This window comes from Scophthalmus maximus, chromosome 1 (assembly GCF_022379125.1).
Source record: "Scophthalmus maximus strain ysfricsl-2021 chromosome 1, ASM2237912v1, whole genome shotgun sequence".
Classification (NCBI taxonomy): Eukaryota; Metazoa; Chordata; class Actinopteri; order Pleuronectiformes; family Scophthalmidae; genus Scophthalmus; species Scophthalmus maximus.
This window is the reverse complement of record NC_061515.1, coordinates 5,045,001-5,059,202: the sequence shown is the minus strand read 5'-3', so window position 1 is coordinate 5,059,202 and position 14,202 is coordinate 5,045,001. Positions and strand designations below refer to the sequence as shown.

The following is a 14,202-nucleotide window of genomic DNA, read 5'->3' as shown; positions in this document are numbered from 1 at the left end:
ATCTCAACTTTCTATGTGGATGACTACATTTTGAGAAATGGCCACTGTCTCCGTTAAATACTCTGAATGCTGTTCTGACTTCCTCCACCGCGGATTCAAAATGGCCTTGGCCCCGGTGTGTGTGTGTGTGTGTGTGTGTGTGTTGGTGTGCGTGTGTTTCTGATTTCCTGCACCGTCTGGTGAAGGTAGCAGCTTTGCATGCTGGGGTCACACCTGTAATGTATTTCACACTGAGTTATATTTTGAGTGGCCACCTGGATGAGGAAATAACATGTTCACAGTGCATGAGGACGACATCGCTGCCTGCCAGGTAGGAACAGGTGTTTGTTTTAGACAACGCACACGACGTTAATACGATACGCGTTGCTCCGGTATCTCAGGTCTATTTGTTACTTTTTAGGGAATCAGATTACCTTATTCCACTTCTCTTAAAAGTAAAAGTTTAATCCTGGGGGCTCTGAGAAACTTTTTAAGTTGCATAAAAGAATAACCTTCTATGACTCATCTTTTTACAATGATAGTCTTTGGGTTTTATATATATGGTCCAAACTTCCTGAAGGTATGTTGCATTGTTTTGTTTTCTTGTTTCCAAAACTAAATTAAATACAAAAAAAAATGGAAATGACAAAAATATATATGTCAAAGAGAATTCCACAACGCATTTTTTTCTCTCTCTCTCTCTCTCACGGTGGAGAAAAGTAATGGCATTTTCAAGTCCAACTCCTGGTTAGCCGGACTAATTTTTTTCTTTCTTATTTTTTTTTTTTATTATGTGCAGCTTTGGGGCATGTGAATGAAAAGATTGATTGTGTGAATGCCCATTCTGTCAGCCACAAACAGGCAATGAAATACCAAGCACACCTGGAGCAGCATTTACCTTTTGACAGGCACCTAACAATGTATCCACCCCCCCCCCCCCCCCATTAGAAAAACAATGAAGTCCATCATAAAACATTTATGGTAGATAAAGTGCCTGACAGCGCTAAAAGCAGGCACATTACGGCAGCGGGTTCTAAAATTATTCCAGATGTGGAGGGTGGGCACACAAGATTAGTAAACGCTGTGAAAAAAATAAAATCTTGTTAAAAAAATAACAGGTTATTGTTTTAATATACATGTATTTAATATTTGCGCAGTATCAATAATCAATTCAGAGGTATCAGTTAATTTTCAAATTTATTTAGGGATGTCTGAAGCCTCACATTGAATAATGTCAATCACTTTTTTATTGCACAATAAGTATATAGTAGAGCATTAAGTTGCTAATACTATTAATTACTAAAAGTGATATGTAGCTTTATTTTTTCAATCATCTTACAAAAATAACTGATTGTAAACTCAACAATCATTTAAGTTCAGGTATGATTCCTTTGGTGAATCAACAAATCTGTGAAATCACAGCTTACTATTGCTAACAGAGGGTGGTGCCACTTCCACCACGACTTTGCCCAGGTTCTTCCCGGCGTACATGTAGTCCACAGCCCGGAAGACGGACTCCAGGCCTACGAACCTGCCCCCCTGCGCCGAATCCCCATAATCCACCTCGCACACGAGCTTCCCCTTGGCGAACATCTGCATCATGCTGCTCAGAGCCTCCCTGTAGTCGCCGAGGAAGTGGGGCAAGAAGAAACCGCGCATGCTGGCCGACTTCTGCAGCAGCTTGACCGGCAGCGTTCCTCCGCTGAATTTTGGGAACCCCGACGCCGTCTGGTACCCGGAGATGAAGCCAATCACTATCAGCCGGCCTTTAGTGGCCAAGCTGTTCACGGCGAGTTCTAAAACACTCCCCCCGACTGACTCGTACACCACGTCTACGCCTTGTGGGCATTCTTCCCTGAGCGTCTTCGCCAGGTCTTCCGCGGCGTAGTTGACGGGCCTGTCGCAGCCGAGGGACTTGAGGAAGCCGGCCTTCTCGTCGGACGAACAGGTCCCGATCACGCGGCAGCCGGCCTGCTTGGCAAGCTGCACGGCAAACTGTCCGGTCCCTCCCGCGGCCGCCGTGACCAGGACCGTCTGACCCTCGGCCAGGTCGCCCAGGCGTTTCATGGCGATGTAGGCTGTGGCGCCGCTGACCAGGAGGGCGAGGAACTCTGGCTTCACCGCGGGGACCGGCACACTCTCCTTGGCAGGCACCACCGTGTACTCGGCAAAGGCACCGCTGCCGAAATAGGCCACGGTGTCCCCGACGGCGAAGTGGGAGCTGGCGCTGAGGCCGAGGCCGACGACCTCGCCGATCCCCTCCAAACCGGCGTCGAAGGGAGGCTTCAGCGAGCGGTCGTAGCGGCCGGCCGAGTAATTAATGTCGCTGGCGTTGATTCCCACAAAACTGAGGACAAACAGAGAGAAGGAGCGAGAGATGTAGATTAACAATAAAAACCGTTCCATGGTGAAGTTGTGCGTACAACGTTTCCACCACGCTCACATGATGGCACACGGAACGCTCTTGGTACGGTCATTAGTGAAAGCATATATTTCCCGAATCGCAGTCTGAAGGTCAAGACTTCAGCCTCCTTCTCGAGACACGTCTGCACGGGGCATAAACACTCTGGTTTGTTTTGGCAATGATTCCCTTGTCTCTTGAGGCGAGCGGCTCCTGCTCTGACAGGGAAAGGCTTGTATCACAAAACACATTGCATGATGTCATGATTCATTGTCTTCAGAGACGCCCACAACAAACGGCACTTTTTAGAAAAATCTTCGAGATAGTTCCTTCGTGCCTCGGCACGACGACGACGACGGGCCGCTTGAATCTCACCCCGGTAGCGTGGAGGAAACAAATACGTGGGGAAAAGGGAACGTATAAATAAATCATTTACCGTCGTTTAGAGCGGCGCGCATGCTGCGCCTCATTACTGTGCATGTCACACGTGCACTTTGAGCTTGCAGATAATGCATCTGTGCTTTATAGATGGGCCCGGTGATAGAAATAAATACCTTGATTTGAATAGTTTCACATCTGAGGACTCCGTTTCCTTCCCAGGGAAGAACTGTTATCATCAAAAGGGAACAACTATTCCCATGTGCTTCAGTGAAAACACTGAGCTATTTGAGTTTTTAACAAATTTAAAAGGAAAAATGCAGATGTGACTCAGGTTTTAACAATCTTTTGAAAAACCTGAAACTGATCAACACTGAGCAAGAACAGCAAACTTTAAACTGTAAAGATTATAATATAACAACACGACACGGGTTGTTGATATGGGTTGTTGATGTGTGTGCGTGTGTGTGTGATGAAAAATGCTAGTTTGAAAAAAATACTAAATGAAATGCGAAGGTGTCGATGCCTTTATTTTTATTTATAGCAGAGGTGACAATAGAATTATGAAAAATATTTTCCAAGACACATTCCTCTTTATAAAAACAATTGTGACGCCCAGCGTGGCTGAGGTCATGTATCAAAGGTCACGCTGAAGAGCGCTCAGGAATCTTGGCATTTAGGGAATTGACTGTACAACAACACGATCTGCTTCACCTGAGATTTCACGAGAAAACAAAGAAACAAGAATATACGGAGACGACATAAAAGTTTCACTTCTTCCCCGGTGAATTAATCGGCTTCTCTCGTCGTCGCAGCCACGCTCTTATTCAATTATCAATCTCTCACCTTGGTGTTTTGTCAGTGAACACCTTCAGATTTATATTTCATTAAGGGGGCCGTTGCAAAAAGATGGAACGAGCGGGCTCTCCCTGATTCCACAAAAACAGGAATATTTATTATTCTTCCTGTTGGTTAAAAAGCGCGTCCACCCAGATCCAATGACTGCGGCGCCTTTGCTAATATATAACACAACAACCTCACGGCCCAAAGGTCCTAGTTCACGCAAGCAAATGATCACCGCCGCACTGGGCAATAAGTCACTAAACGTGGCCCAGTTAGATAAAGGAAGAAAAGATATATATATATATATATATATATATATATATATATATATATTTAATAGTTTTTGGAAATACATAACACAATAAACTCTGAACTTTTAAAATCTCAAAGAGGCATTGCACACTGTCTGTAATGTAGTGGTGAATGAAAATATGGAGAAGACAGGAGCCAGGGATAAAAATAAAAAAAGGCATTTATGCCTTTGTCAATTTCTAATTTAATGCTATTTATCCTTTTACTTCAGAATCACTTAGACTAGGTCCAGCTAGAGGAGGTGTGTATCCCACTGACTTCAGATGTTTTCCCTTTACTCTGCCCCATAGCCGTGAACTGGTTCCTGCAGCTGCTGCTGAATGATTGAAATGATGCTGCAGTTCCCGCAACATGTAACACACACACACACACACACACACACACACACACACACACACCGCATCTCCGTCTCCCGGTCGGTGCCAGTCTGAGCTCCCCCACGTGTTCTGTGTTCTGCTCTGTTCGCAGGTTGGCGACGCACAGAGAGAGAGAGAGAGAGAGAGAGAGAGAGAGAGAGAGAGAGAGAGAGAGAGAGAGATCCCGAGATGGATTGATGGACAAATGCAGAGAGGGCGGAACTTGGAATTACAGTCGAGCGCTTACTCCTCACGTATTTTGTGCCATCTTGTGATGATGATGATGATGATCGCGGGTGCTGGACATGAGTAACACGAGGTAAGCGCGGCCATTTCTTGTTATTCTTTACAACTTCTTCACACTATAGTGACTGGTGGACACGCAACGTACCGATCCACAAATAGACCCCGTGCCCATTCCGAACGCGCGCTTGCAGGGGGGAAAAACAGGAGTGTGATCCGTTCCCCCTGCTGCTGCTGCTGCTGCTGCTCACCTTTCTCACAAAAACCCACAACAACAACAACAACAACAACAACTACTACCACCACCACCACTACTACTCACCGATTCCTGACGAGCAGCTCCGCGTCCCCGGGCGTGGGCACCGCGGCGGTGCGCACGGACACGGCCTGTCGGAAGTCGGCACTCAGCTCGGTCACGACCAGCTTCCGCATGCCGCTCGGTATGGACGAGCCCGCGAAGTCCATGAAGTGCGCCGAGTAGGACGTGTCGACGATGGAGCGCCGCGCCGCCGCGTCGACCCGTGCCGGTGCGTCGTCGTCGGCGCGCCGCTGTCTGCGCCCCGCGCCGACTCCCCGCAGCGCGCTCCTGGTGCCGCGCCTGAGCAGCAGGAGGGTGGACATGGCTCCTGTGTGGGACAAAGTTCACGGACAACTTGGAGGGCGGCGGCGGCGGTGGTGGAGCCCCGCCGGCGTTAGCCTGGCTGCGCTACAGGCTCTCTCTCCCCCCTCGGGCCGCAGCGGGACAAGCGCGCGTTTGACAACACACCGCGAAACAAAAGAAGAACGCGTAAAAGCGACGCTTCTCTGTTGCGTGACTCGCGGTTACGCGCGGAATCGACGTATTTAGGGATTGAAACGTTGCACTGGTGCAGCCTCGGAAGTAGCGCGCGCACACACACACACACACATATACACACACACACACACATACACACACACACACACACACACAGACCAGCAGTAGCAGCAGCAGCGCCCCAGACTTGTCGTCGGAGTCCCCTCCCCTTCCCGGACACACACACACTAACACACACACACACACACTTCCTAGTAAGGTGAAACAAATCAATCCTCATCATCTCCGGCCGAATACCCATTCCCTTTTTTACCTCCTTCGGAATTTAAACATCCCATAATCTTTTCAAGCCTCTAGAAATGTTAAAAAAAAAATAAAAAATAAACGCGTTACGCAAATTTGGGTTTTTATGGAGAGCGAATGGTGTTTAACCTCGCGCGCGCGCGCGCGCGTGTGTGTGTGTACACTTGTAACCAAATCGTATAGTGACTATAGAAACTCTGTTTGCATTTAGTGATGCAACCATCATCATCATCATCATCATCATCATGTGTTGTCACCTGACCGTCTGGAAGCGTCGTGGTTGTTCGCTCCAACATGTTGGAGCAGCAGTGGTCGCTCGCCCCCCCGGTGGGAGTCAAACCTCTGACTCGTGCTGTGACAGTCTTTATTTCAAAACTAAAGCAAGTTGTAAAATACAAAACATTTAAGGTCAACACTTGTGGTGGTGGTCTGCAAAATAGACCGACATGTTTAAACATGTAAGTCGTTGTTTTTGTTTAAGTTAATCTGCGGAGAAGTTTCCAAAAAGAATCCTGTCCCTTTTTGTGTGGTTTTTTTTTGTTTTTTTGTTAAAGCAAAAGCAGGAGGGAGGGAGGGAGGGACAGAGAGAGAGAAGGAAGGAGGGAGAGAGAGAGAGAGAGAGAGAGAGGGGGGAAAAACAAGACAATTAAAAAGATTGACAGGTAGGCTCCTCTGTCAGGGGGTGACGCTCGTGGAGAAGGGGAGGAGTAAAGCATGTAGCAGGAAAAGCCACTCGATGCGTCTGTCTATCAGTTGAGACTGTCTGAAACAGCTTCTGGATCCACCGCGTTTCCATTTTTCTTTTTTCCCCCTTCTTCTTCTTCTTCTTCTTCTTCTTCTTCTTCTCCTCCTCCTCCTCCTTCTCCTTCATCGTCCGGGAGCCCCCTCGGACCAGATCAGTCCCCTTGGAGTTGTTTTTTTTCTTTGCTTCTCCCTTAATAGAGAGACAAATATACATCTATATTTTTTTTTATTTTTTTTTAAAGTCCATGTCGATCTGATCTGTCGTTGGCGAAGCTGTTGGATGCGCCTGCGTCTTGTTGGTTTCCCCCCCCCACCCCACCGCACCTCTCTGTCCTTCTCAAGTGATATATCCTCTCCACCGCACCAACCCCCCCCTAAAAGAAAACCAAAAAGACGCGAGTCTATCCAAGAGGCGATGCGATGAGCGGAGGGGATCGCGTCCACGAGCACTAGAACGTGAGTACCGGGGGGAGGAATCAGGCGGCTCGGCCCCGCGCGGTCGTTGTGTTTGTCGGCGACGGGGAGCAGCCGAGGGGAGGGAGGAGAGGAGTCTCCGCCGGACTGGTGAGGCTGGATCCGGGCTGAGGTGGCGTGGTGGTGACGGGACTGACATTAACCCATCTAATGCCTGTCTATCTGTCCCCCCTCCTCCTCCTCCTCCTCCTCCTCCTCCTCCCTTCTCTCTCTCTCTCTCTGTCTCTCTGTGTTTCAGGTCTCCGGCAGAAGAAGAGGAACCACGAGGATACGTTACTTCTCCGAGCTGCGCGCCGCGACCACACGGGACTTATTTGTTTGGTGACTGTCAGAGTTCATTTATTTTATTTCGGAGTTTTCGGGGCGTGCGCGTAAAAGGCGCAAGCGAACTCTCGTCGCCACCCGTTCCAACCCGCGCCGGAGACTAGGGGGGGATTTTCTTCTTCTTCTTCTTCTTCTTCTTCTTCTTCCAGGGGGAGTGAACTGAGAAGTTGGGCTTCCTGCTGCTTATTTATTTTCATTTTTTAAATTGTACCCACCCCCCCAACCCCTGCCTCAAGAGAGAGAGAGAGAGAGAGAGAGATGACGGAGGATGATCTCTGATGGACACGGAGGTGTCAAGGAGCTGTGGCCGATCGCCCTCGTAGTTTCTGAGCTTGTTCTCTCCGACCCAGCCACCGAGCACCGAGAAGAGCAGCCGCTCTGAGAAGAGAAGACTCCGATATCCACCCCCCCCCCCAAACAACAACAACAACAACAACAACAGCAACGGGATGATTTTTCAACCCTGAGAGACTCGAGTTGTGTGTAATTCCTGCATGAGAAGCGCCGTGGAACGCGACGGTCACTATGCCGAGGAGAAAGCAGCAAGATCCGCGGCGATCAGCAGGTATAAACCCACCCACTCCATCACGACCATTTCACATCCCGGTAGCCAACTGTAGGTTTTTATTCACATGTGCCAAATGCAAACACGCAAACACGCACACACACACACACACACACACTCGTCAGTTGTGCTGCATGCTGCCATGTCATTTTTTGTTGGACTACTCTTGTGCAAATGGAACGTGTTGTGTTATGAACACAGCGCAGCCACTCACCTCCTGACCCGCACTCGAGTTTTAAAACGTGTCCAATGGCGCAAATGACGCACACATCTGCGCAATGCCACTTGGGAGTTTTTTTTTGTTTTGGTTTTGGTTTTAATCTTCCCCCATTGCCAGGAAAAAGTTCTCTAAATACTGGTGAGATAAACTAAATGGCATGTTATGGGGGATAAAAGGGAGCTTTTGAGGTTCAAGAGTGAGTAATGATGAATAATTGACTGGGAAAGAAAGAAGAGGGGGGGAGAGAGAGAGAGAACTGGTGAGAGCCGGGGTTTTTTCTTCTTCTTCTTCTTCTTCTTCTTTCTGTTTTATTAGAGGATTGCCATCCTTGATTTGATGTGTGATTGATCGCCTGTCATGTGGCAGTCTTTGATCTATTCATCCCTGATAAGCATCAATAAATCCCTCCACGAAGACGAGGCATGTCTCTGGAACACACACACACACACACACACACACACACCACCCTCCTGTTGTCTCCACCAGGAAGCGAAAAGGAAAAAAAAGTTGTGAATCATGGTGGAAAGAAAATCACTTTCCAATTTTTATTTGGACGTGCACATGCCAAGAGCAGATGAAAGGACCGTATGTGTGTGTGTGTGTGTGTGTGTGTTTGTTAAATAGATTACACAGGGGAAAAAAACTATCAGGTGATTGAGCTCCTTCATGTGCCCTTTTTCTTCGTAGTGATAAATGTTGAGGTTTTTTTTTTTCCCCATCCAAATTCAGCCCACATTCACTGTAAGAATCAGTCCAGTAAATGAAATCAATATCCACTGCTGGAGGGGGGCAGTATAATATTTGCAATGTGACCAACCGATAAAACCAGGTGTTGGCGGAGGACCCGACAAGGTTGACTTCAAGTGGTTTGGATTTGGACCCCCCCCCCCCTCTCCTCTCCTCTCCTCTCCGTCTCCCCGCAGCCTTTAAACAAATGTAAATGAGTGACAGGGGTTTCTACCTCTGTGCTAATGAGGCCGAGCCTTTGAAGTTAGGCATTAACAACTGGAGTGAACAAAAGACAGTTACAGAATTTTAAAGAGATTCTGAAATATGAGGTGCAAAGCGGGTCGAACAGGAGGGCCGGGCCGACGGAAGACTTTGAACTCAGCGGGTTTTTTTTATCATTTTAAGCAGGGAGCTGGTGATGATAGCGGCGGCGGCGGTGGTGGTGGTGATGAGGATGGGGAGGAGGATGAGGAGGAGAAGGCGTGTGGGATGGGGAACATTCAACCAGTGCTTTGCTGCTGACTTCTTTCTTTCCTTCTTTCTCCAGTGGCTCTTTAGCAAAGCAGCGTTCACGTGATTTCTGGCCCACACGGCTGAGTGAAGAACTCCGATGTAGACATCGAGTCACAGTGCACTTCTGAGTGTGTGTGTGTGTGTGTGTGTGTGTGTGTGTGTGTGTGTGTGTGTGGGGCTAGTGTTTTGGTGAAATGTCCCTCTCGAAGAGGTCAGCCTTGGTCGGAGCAGATTGACTCCTGTTAGGGTTTCTGCATGTAGATGGAGGCTTGAAAACATGACATCTCTGTGACCCTTCCTACCCCCACCACACACACACACACACACACACACACACACACACACACACACACACACACACACACACACACACACACCACCACCCCATTGATCCATTGACTCGCCACGGGTTGTAATGGTCTATCACAGCCTGGCAGACGGAATATTTTCCATTCTACCATGAACATGACAGTCGGTCGGAGATAACGCCCTCCTCTACACAGTCGCACACGCACACGCACACGCACACACACACACACTCACACACACACACACACACACACACACACACACACACTCACACACACACCCCAGGTTAGCCTAATGCTGGTACTGACCTGTGGCTTCGTCCCAGTGGTGCTGCTGCTGCTCAGAGAGGAAATTGCTCACGGTGGGACTGGGCATGGAAATCAGAAGTCCGACAATTAAAACAATAGCAGACTTGTCTGGACGACCTTCCTTTTTATTTCTCACTTTGTACCTTTTTTTTTTCTTTTTTTTTTAAGAGAATATTATCTGTTTTATTTGAGTCTTTTCAAGGCCACATCCTGCATTAAACTATTCCACACTACACCAGGAATAGCGACAGAACAGACTGAGGATTTCGTACTAAGTTTAACTTTAGTTGTGGGGAAATTTAACGGTATTTTTTTAAATTTCATATAGTTTTATATGACATTTTCGGCAAAAATAGAATTTCTGTAAATATTATACGGATTTTTTCCTCTTAAATTACTTAATTCGTCGGATTTATTTTTTTAAAAACAAATACTATAGTTCCATCAAGACACAGATTTTGAAAACATTATCACTATTTTTCTCTCTCACACAAATAGCATGATTCGTGATTTGTGTGTGTGTGTGTGTGAGCGTTGTGTTAAGATTTACATAACGTGGCCAAGATGTCAGATGTAATTTTCAACAGATGAAAGAAACGTAGCACTCGTTCCACTTACTGGAATTTCACATTATAAATATACAGTGTGTATGTATGTGTGTGTGTGCGTACGTATGTGTACGGTATGTATTTCTTTGCGCACAGATGCATGCTCCCGCGTGTGTTATTCCACTTGTAGCCTGCACCTCATCGTGAAATGACTCCATTCAGAGGTGATGAGGACAGGAGGACAGGCAGGATGGAGGGACCCGCTCTTTCATCCGGCATGCTTAGGAAAGTCTTACAGACGGGAAGACAAGGAAGAAGGAGGAGAAGGGCAGATAAGAGTCTCGCTCGTATTTTTTGTGGAGCCCGACGGTTAATTATAAGAAAGACGGTGTGTGTGTGTGTGTGTGTGTGTGTGTGTGTGTGTGTGTGTGTGTGTGTGTGTGTGTGTGTGTGTGTGTGTGTGTGCGTGTGCGCGTGTAGAAGGGCGGGGGCGGGTGGGGGTAAGGTTGCTTCCCGTTGGCTTCATTAGAGAGAGCCCTAATTATCTGCGGAGCTGATGGATTTCTGACAGGCCCTAACGATTAATGCTGACAAATTCAGTAAGGTGTCAAGTCCGCAGCTGCCTTGATGTAATCAAGTTGATATTATACAGTCCCCATAGCCCCTAGTGCAGCACCAACTCAATTTGCCCGTGCAGGTGACAAATGGACTTTGCTACCTGACTAATCACGTCAGGAGACAATGCCAGTTAATGACCCCGGCGAGCCCCCGCCACCGCCGCTCTTATAACCTTGTAATAAGCAAGCCAGGCCGGCTACAGCACATCACAGCCTTTTCCTCTGTTCTCTGTTTAAGAAACAAAACAAAAACCTGAATTGTCTAATTCCTTTGCTATCTCGTGAATCGTTTCAGCTCCAGCGCTTTATTCCTCAGTCAAAGACGTGCGTGTTCTTAAAGTTTCCTCTTTGTTTTCCGCTGGAATGTGACGGGGGGGACGGGGGGGGGGCGTTATTTTTTTCTAAACTGTTTCAAGAGATTTATTTATTTCTATATTGACGACACGGCTCAGGCCTGCTCCGACCACTTGATATATCGGCACTCCGGAGTAATCCCAGGGACACTTTTTTAAAATCTCGACGTTCTGTTGAAGTTTTTAGACTTTTGCATGTGCTGCGGCGCCGCTAGTAAATCACCGACATATCATAACACGCGTCTCCGCGCACTTTGGCCGAGCGGCCCTCCCCAGCCGGGCTCGGCACTGTGCTGTGGCCACCTCGCTGAAGGCCTCCCGTTTCTCCCGAGCTGGAGAATCACAGTGCCCGGGGATTAATGATTTTGCATGCCCGGGGTGGCTAAGATTACACAGAGACCTTTGTGTGCTCTAACTTGACGATGCTGTTATGTGATATTCTGCCCTCGAAATAATCGGCGTGCTGAGATTTACGTGCCCCCCCAAACCCCCCCCCCCCCCCATCCTCTGTCTACACCGGCGTCCTGAGGAGTGTATGGCCTCTAGGTGTGTGTGTGTGTGTGTGTGTGTGTGTGTGTTTTACTTTGGATATTGCCAGATTTGAGTAACACCCTCCTCCCTGAGAATCAGAACAGTCTCGTTCTGATGAAAAGTAGATTTTCAGCAAAAGTTGGAGCGCCTTGTAACTTCCGATGGCTTAAAAGGCTCCGCAGCTTCTGAGAAGTTCGTGTTAGAATTTGATGAAAAACACAGTGTGTGTGTGTGTGTGTGTGTGTGTGTGTGTGTGTGTAATAGAGAGACGGAGGTGAAGAGAGAGTGTGTGTGTGTGTGTGTGTGTGTGTGTGTGTGTGCTTGTAGCTCAGCGCTGACCGGTGTTAGTTTTCCTGGAATGAATAACTTGAACGAATGCGGCGGTGACCACGCCGCGTTAGTCATCCTCTTTAGCACGGCCCGGCCTTCAGATCCCCTCTCTGTTCCCCCACAGGAGCAACGCAAAACAACCCTCCGACAGCGCGGCTCCAAGACGTTTTTCACTTCTGACTTGTCATACCTGTTCACTTCTCCTCATCAAAAGAAGGGATATCAGACAGAGCACAGGAACACGTATTGATCCAGCGCAGCCTGTTTTATGTCACCCCCTTCAGTCGGGCTGCATCCGTCCTATAGGCGATCCCATTGTTGTGTGTGTGTGTGTGTGTGTGTGTGTGTGTGTGTGTGTGTGTGTGTGTGTGTGTGTGTGTGTGTGTGTGTGTGTGTGTGTGTGTGTGTGTGTGTGTGTGTGTGTGTGTGTGTGGGAGACTCGGCTGGAGGTTGCGCTAATTGGAGTGGCGGTGTCGTTAGCAGGTGGCATCGATCGACCTCGTCGATGGCCACTTTTGCTCCTGCGCCACCCTCTGAAACTAATAGTTGAATTTACATCTGGGATTTGAGCCAGTCAAAGGTCAGACATGCTCAGCTTGCTCCGCTAATGCTTCGAGTCACCACAAGTGCTCCTGGTGTGTGTGTGTGTGTGTGTGTGTGCATGCGTGGTATCAGTTTCCCCAGGCACAGTACATTGGTTACGTTTACTACCCTCACAAAATGTAGTTCTGTAATTCTCGAGCGTTGTGCACGAAAGCACATTTGTTACGCTCCCATCACCAAAACATTTCTGAGATCAGCATGAGAGGCTTATTTATTTATTTATTTAGTATTGATTATCAGTGAATAAACTAATATAATCAGATGGAAGGTGGTATTAGCGAGGCTTAAGCCGCGTGTGTGTGTGTGTGTGTGTGTGTGTGTGAAGCGATTCCTGTTCCCATATATAAGGATATATTTCACACCGCGGCGTTAATGCCCGTCCTTGTCTCCTTTTTTCTTTCTTTCTTTCTTTTTCTCTGATTCTTTCCGGGGCATTCTCAACAAAAGCTGCCCTTAGGGCACACGCTGCTGCTGCGTCACGCACACACACACACACACACACACACACACACACACACACACACACACACACACACTGTCAACCGTAAACACAGACAGTCAGACTGACAGACACACACGCACACACACACACACACACACGCACACACACACCTACACCTAATGCTTAAGTGCAGCCAGCTTGTCTCTGTGGGAGGTCATAATGGAGGTGGCTTAGTATGATGGGAAATCATATCATTAAAGCAGCCAGATGTGCTTTGTTGCTGCCTTGCAGCACATAAAAACAGCAGCAAGTCATGGGACCCCCCCCCCCCCCCCAAAAAAATAAAAAAGTCTGAGAAAATCCCGTCTGAAACAGATAGAAAGCAGCCCTCTGGGACCGGGCTGACAAGCATGTCTTAGTCCTGACTGCCATAGAACCCCCCCCCCCCCCCCCAAGTAAAGAATTTTTATTCTCATTTTTCAATGTTGCAGCGGCATGACAAACTAGTATTTTTCTTTTATCTTTCGCGAAATTCCGATTGGACCCAAAGCTTTCGATAACCGCGCGCCGCTGCTGTTATCAGCTTTGTGTTAAGTGTGCTTAATCACTATGTAATATTTGTGTTGTGCTGAGTAATTACATTTGGTTGAGGCGCCACGGTGGGGATGTACGGCTGAAGAGGGATCGTTAATGAAAATGTGTCCATGTGTTGTGTTTTCAGTTTTTCATTTGGATATTTTTTTTATTCCCCCCCCCCCCCCCCCCCCCGGCACATCATTTGAGACGTGAGGAAGATGAGAGGGGAAGCGTTCAGGGGAAGTAGTCGCGCAACATTTACGGCAAAAAAGTAATTGACATCCGAAATTTTCCTAAGTATCACGTTCCCTCTCTTGAACAGTGCCATGCCTCCTCCAGTGGGTACGGGTCTGCTGGAGCCAAATGTAACATGTTACTTCTATCAATAAAAGATGAGCAATTAGG

The 14,202-nt window shown here is 47.8% G+C and overlaps 2 protein-coding genes across 4 annotated transcripts in view; one reads left to right on the top strand and one right to left on the bottom strand.

The window, feature by feature from the left end:
- Window positions 1-1,101: 1,101 nt before the first annotated feature.
- LOC118296968 (prostaglandin reductase 3-like) lies at window positions 1,102-7,948 on the bottom strand. 2 transcript variants are annotated; one of them, XM_035621865.2, is made up of 3 exons: window positions 7,933-7,948; window positions 4,835-5,138; window positions 1,102-2,326 (listed from the first exon to the last, which is right to left on the bottom strand). In XM_035621865.2, the coding sequence occupies exons 2-3, from the start codon at window positions 5,131-5,133 to the stop codon at window positions 1,396-1,398; spliced, it is 1,230 nt and encodes a 409-aa protein (XP_035477758.1). In that variant the 5' UTR covers window positions 5,134-5,138; window positions 7,933-7,948; the 3' UTR covers window positions 1,102-1,395. The 2 variants fall into 2 exon arrangements, with proteins under 2 accessions (XP_035477758.1, XP_047187660.1); XM_047331704.1 differs by lacking the exons at window positions 4,835-5,138; window positions 7,933-7,948 and adding an exon at window positions 4,312-4,334.
- The window catches only part of LOC118296301 (teashirt homolog 1), a 37,224-nt gene continuing 27,474 nt past the window's right edge, over window positions 4,453-14,202 (top strand). Inside the window, exons 1-2 of one of the 2 annotated variants that reach the window (XM_035621814.2) lie at window positions 4,453-4,588; window positions 7,068-7,718. In XM_035621814.2, the coding sequence (XP_035477707.1) occupies window positions 7,679-7,718 (40 nt within the window). In that variant the 5' untranslated portion in view covers window positions 4,453-4,588; window positions 7,068-7,678. Of the gene's footprint in view, window positions 4,589-6,244; window positions 6,812-7,067; window positions 7,719-14,202 lie in introns of those variants that run through there. The other variant, XM_035621804.2, reaches the window with a different exon arrangement.

Coding starts and splice junctions, on each gene's coding strand:
- LOC118296968 (XM_035621865.2), bottom strand. CDS start 5,133: ATGTCCACCCTCCTGCTGCTCAGGCGCGGCACCAGGAGCGCGCTGCGG. Junction 2,327..4,834: donor GAGCTGCTCGTCAGGAATCG/GTGAGTAGTAGT, acceptor GTTTGTCCTCAG/TTTTGTGGGAATCAACGCCA.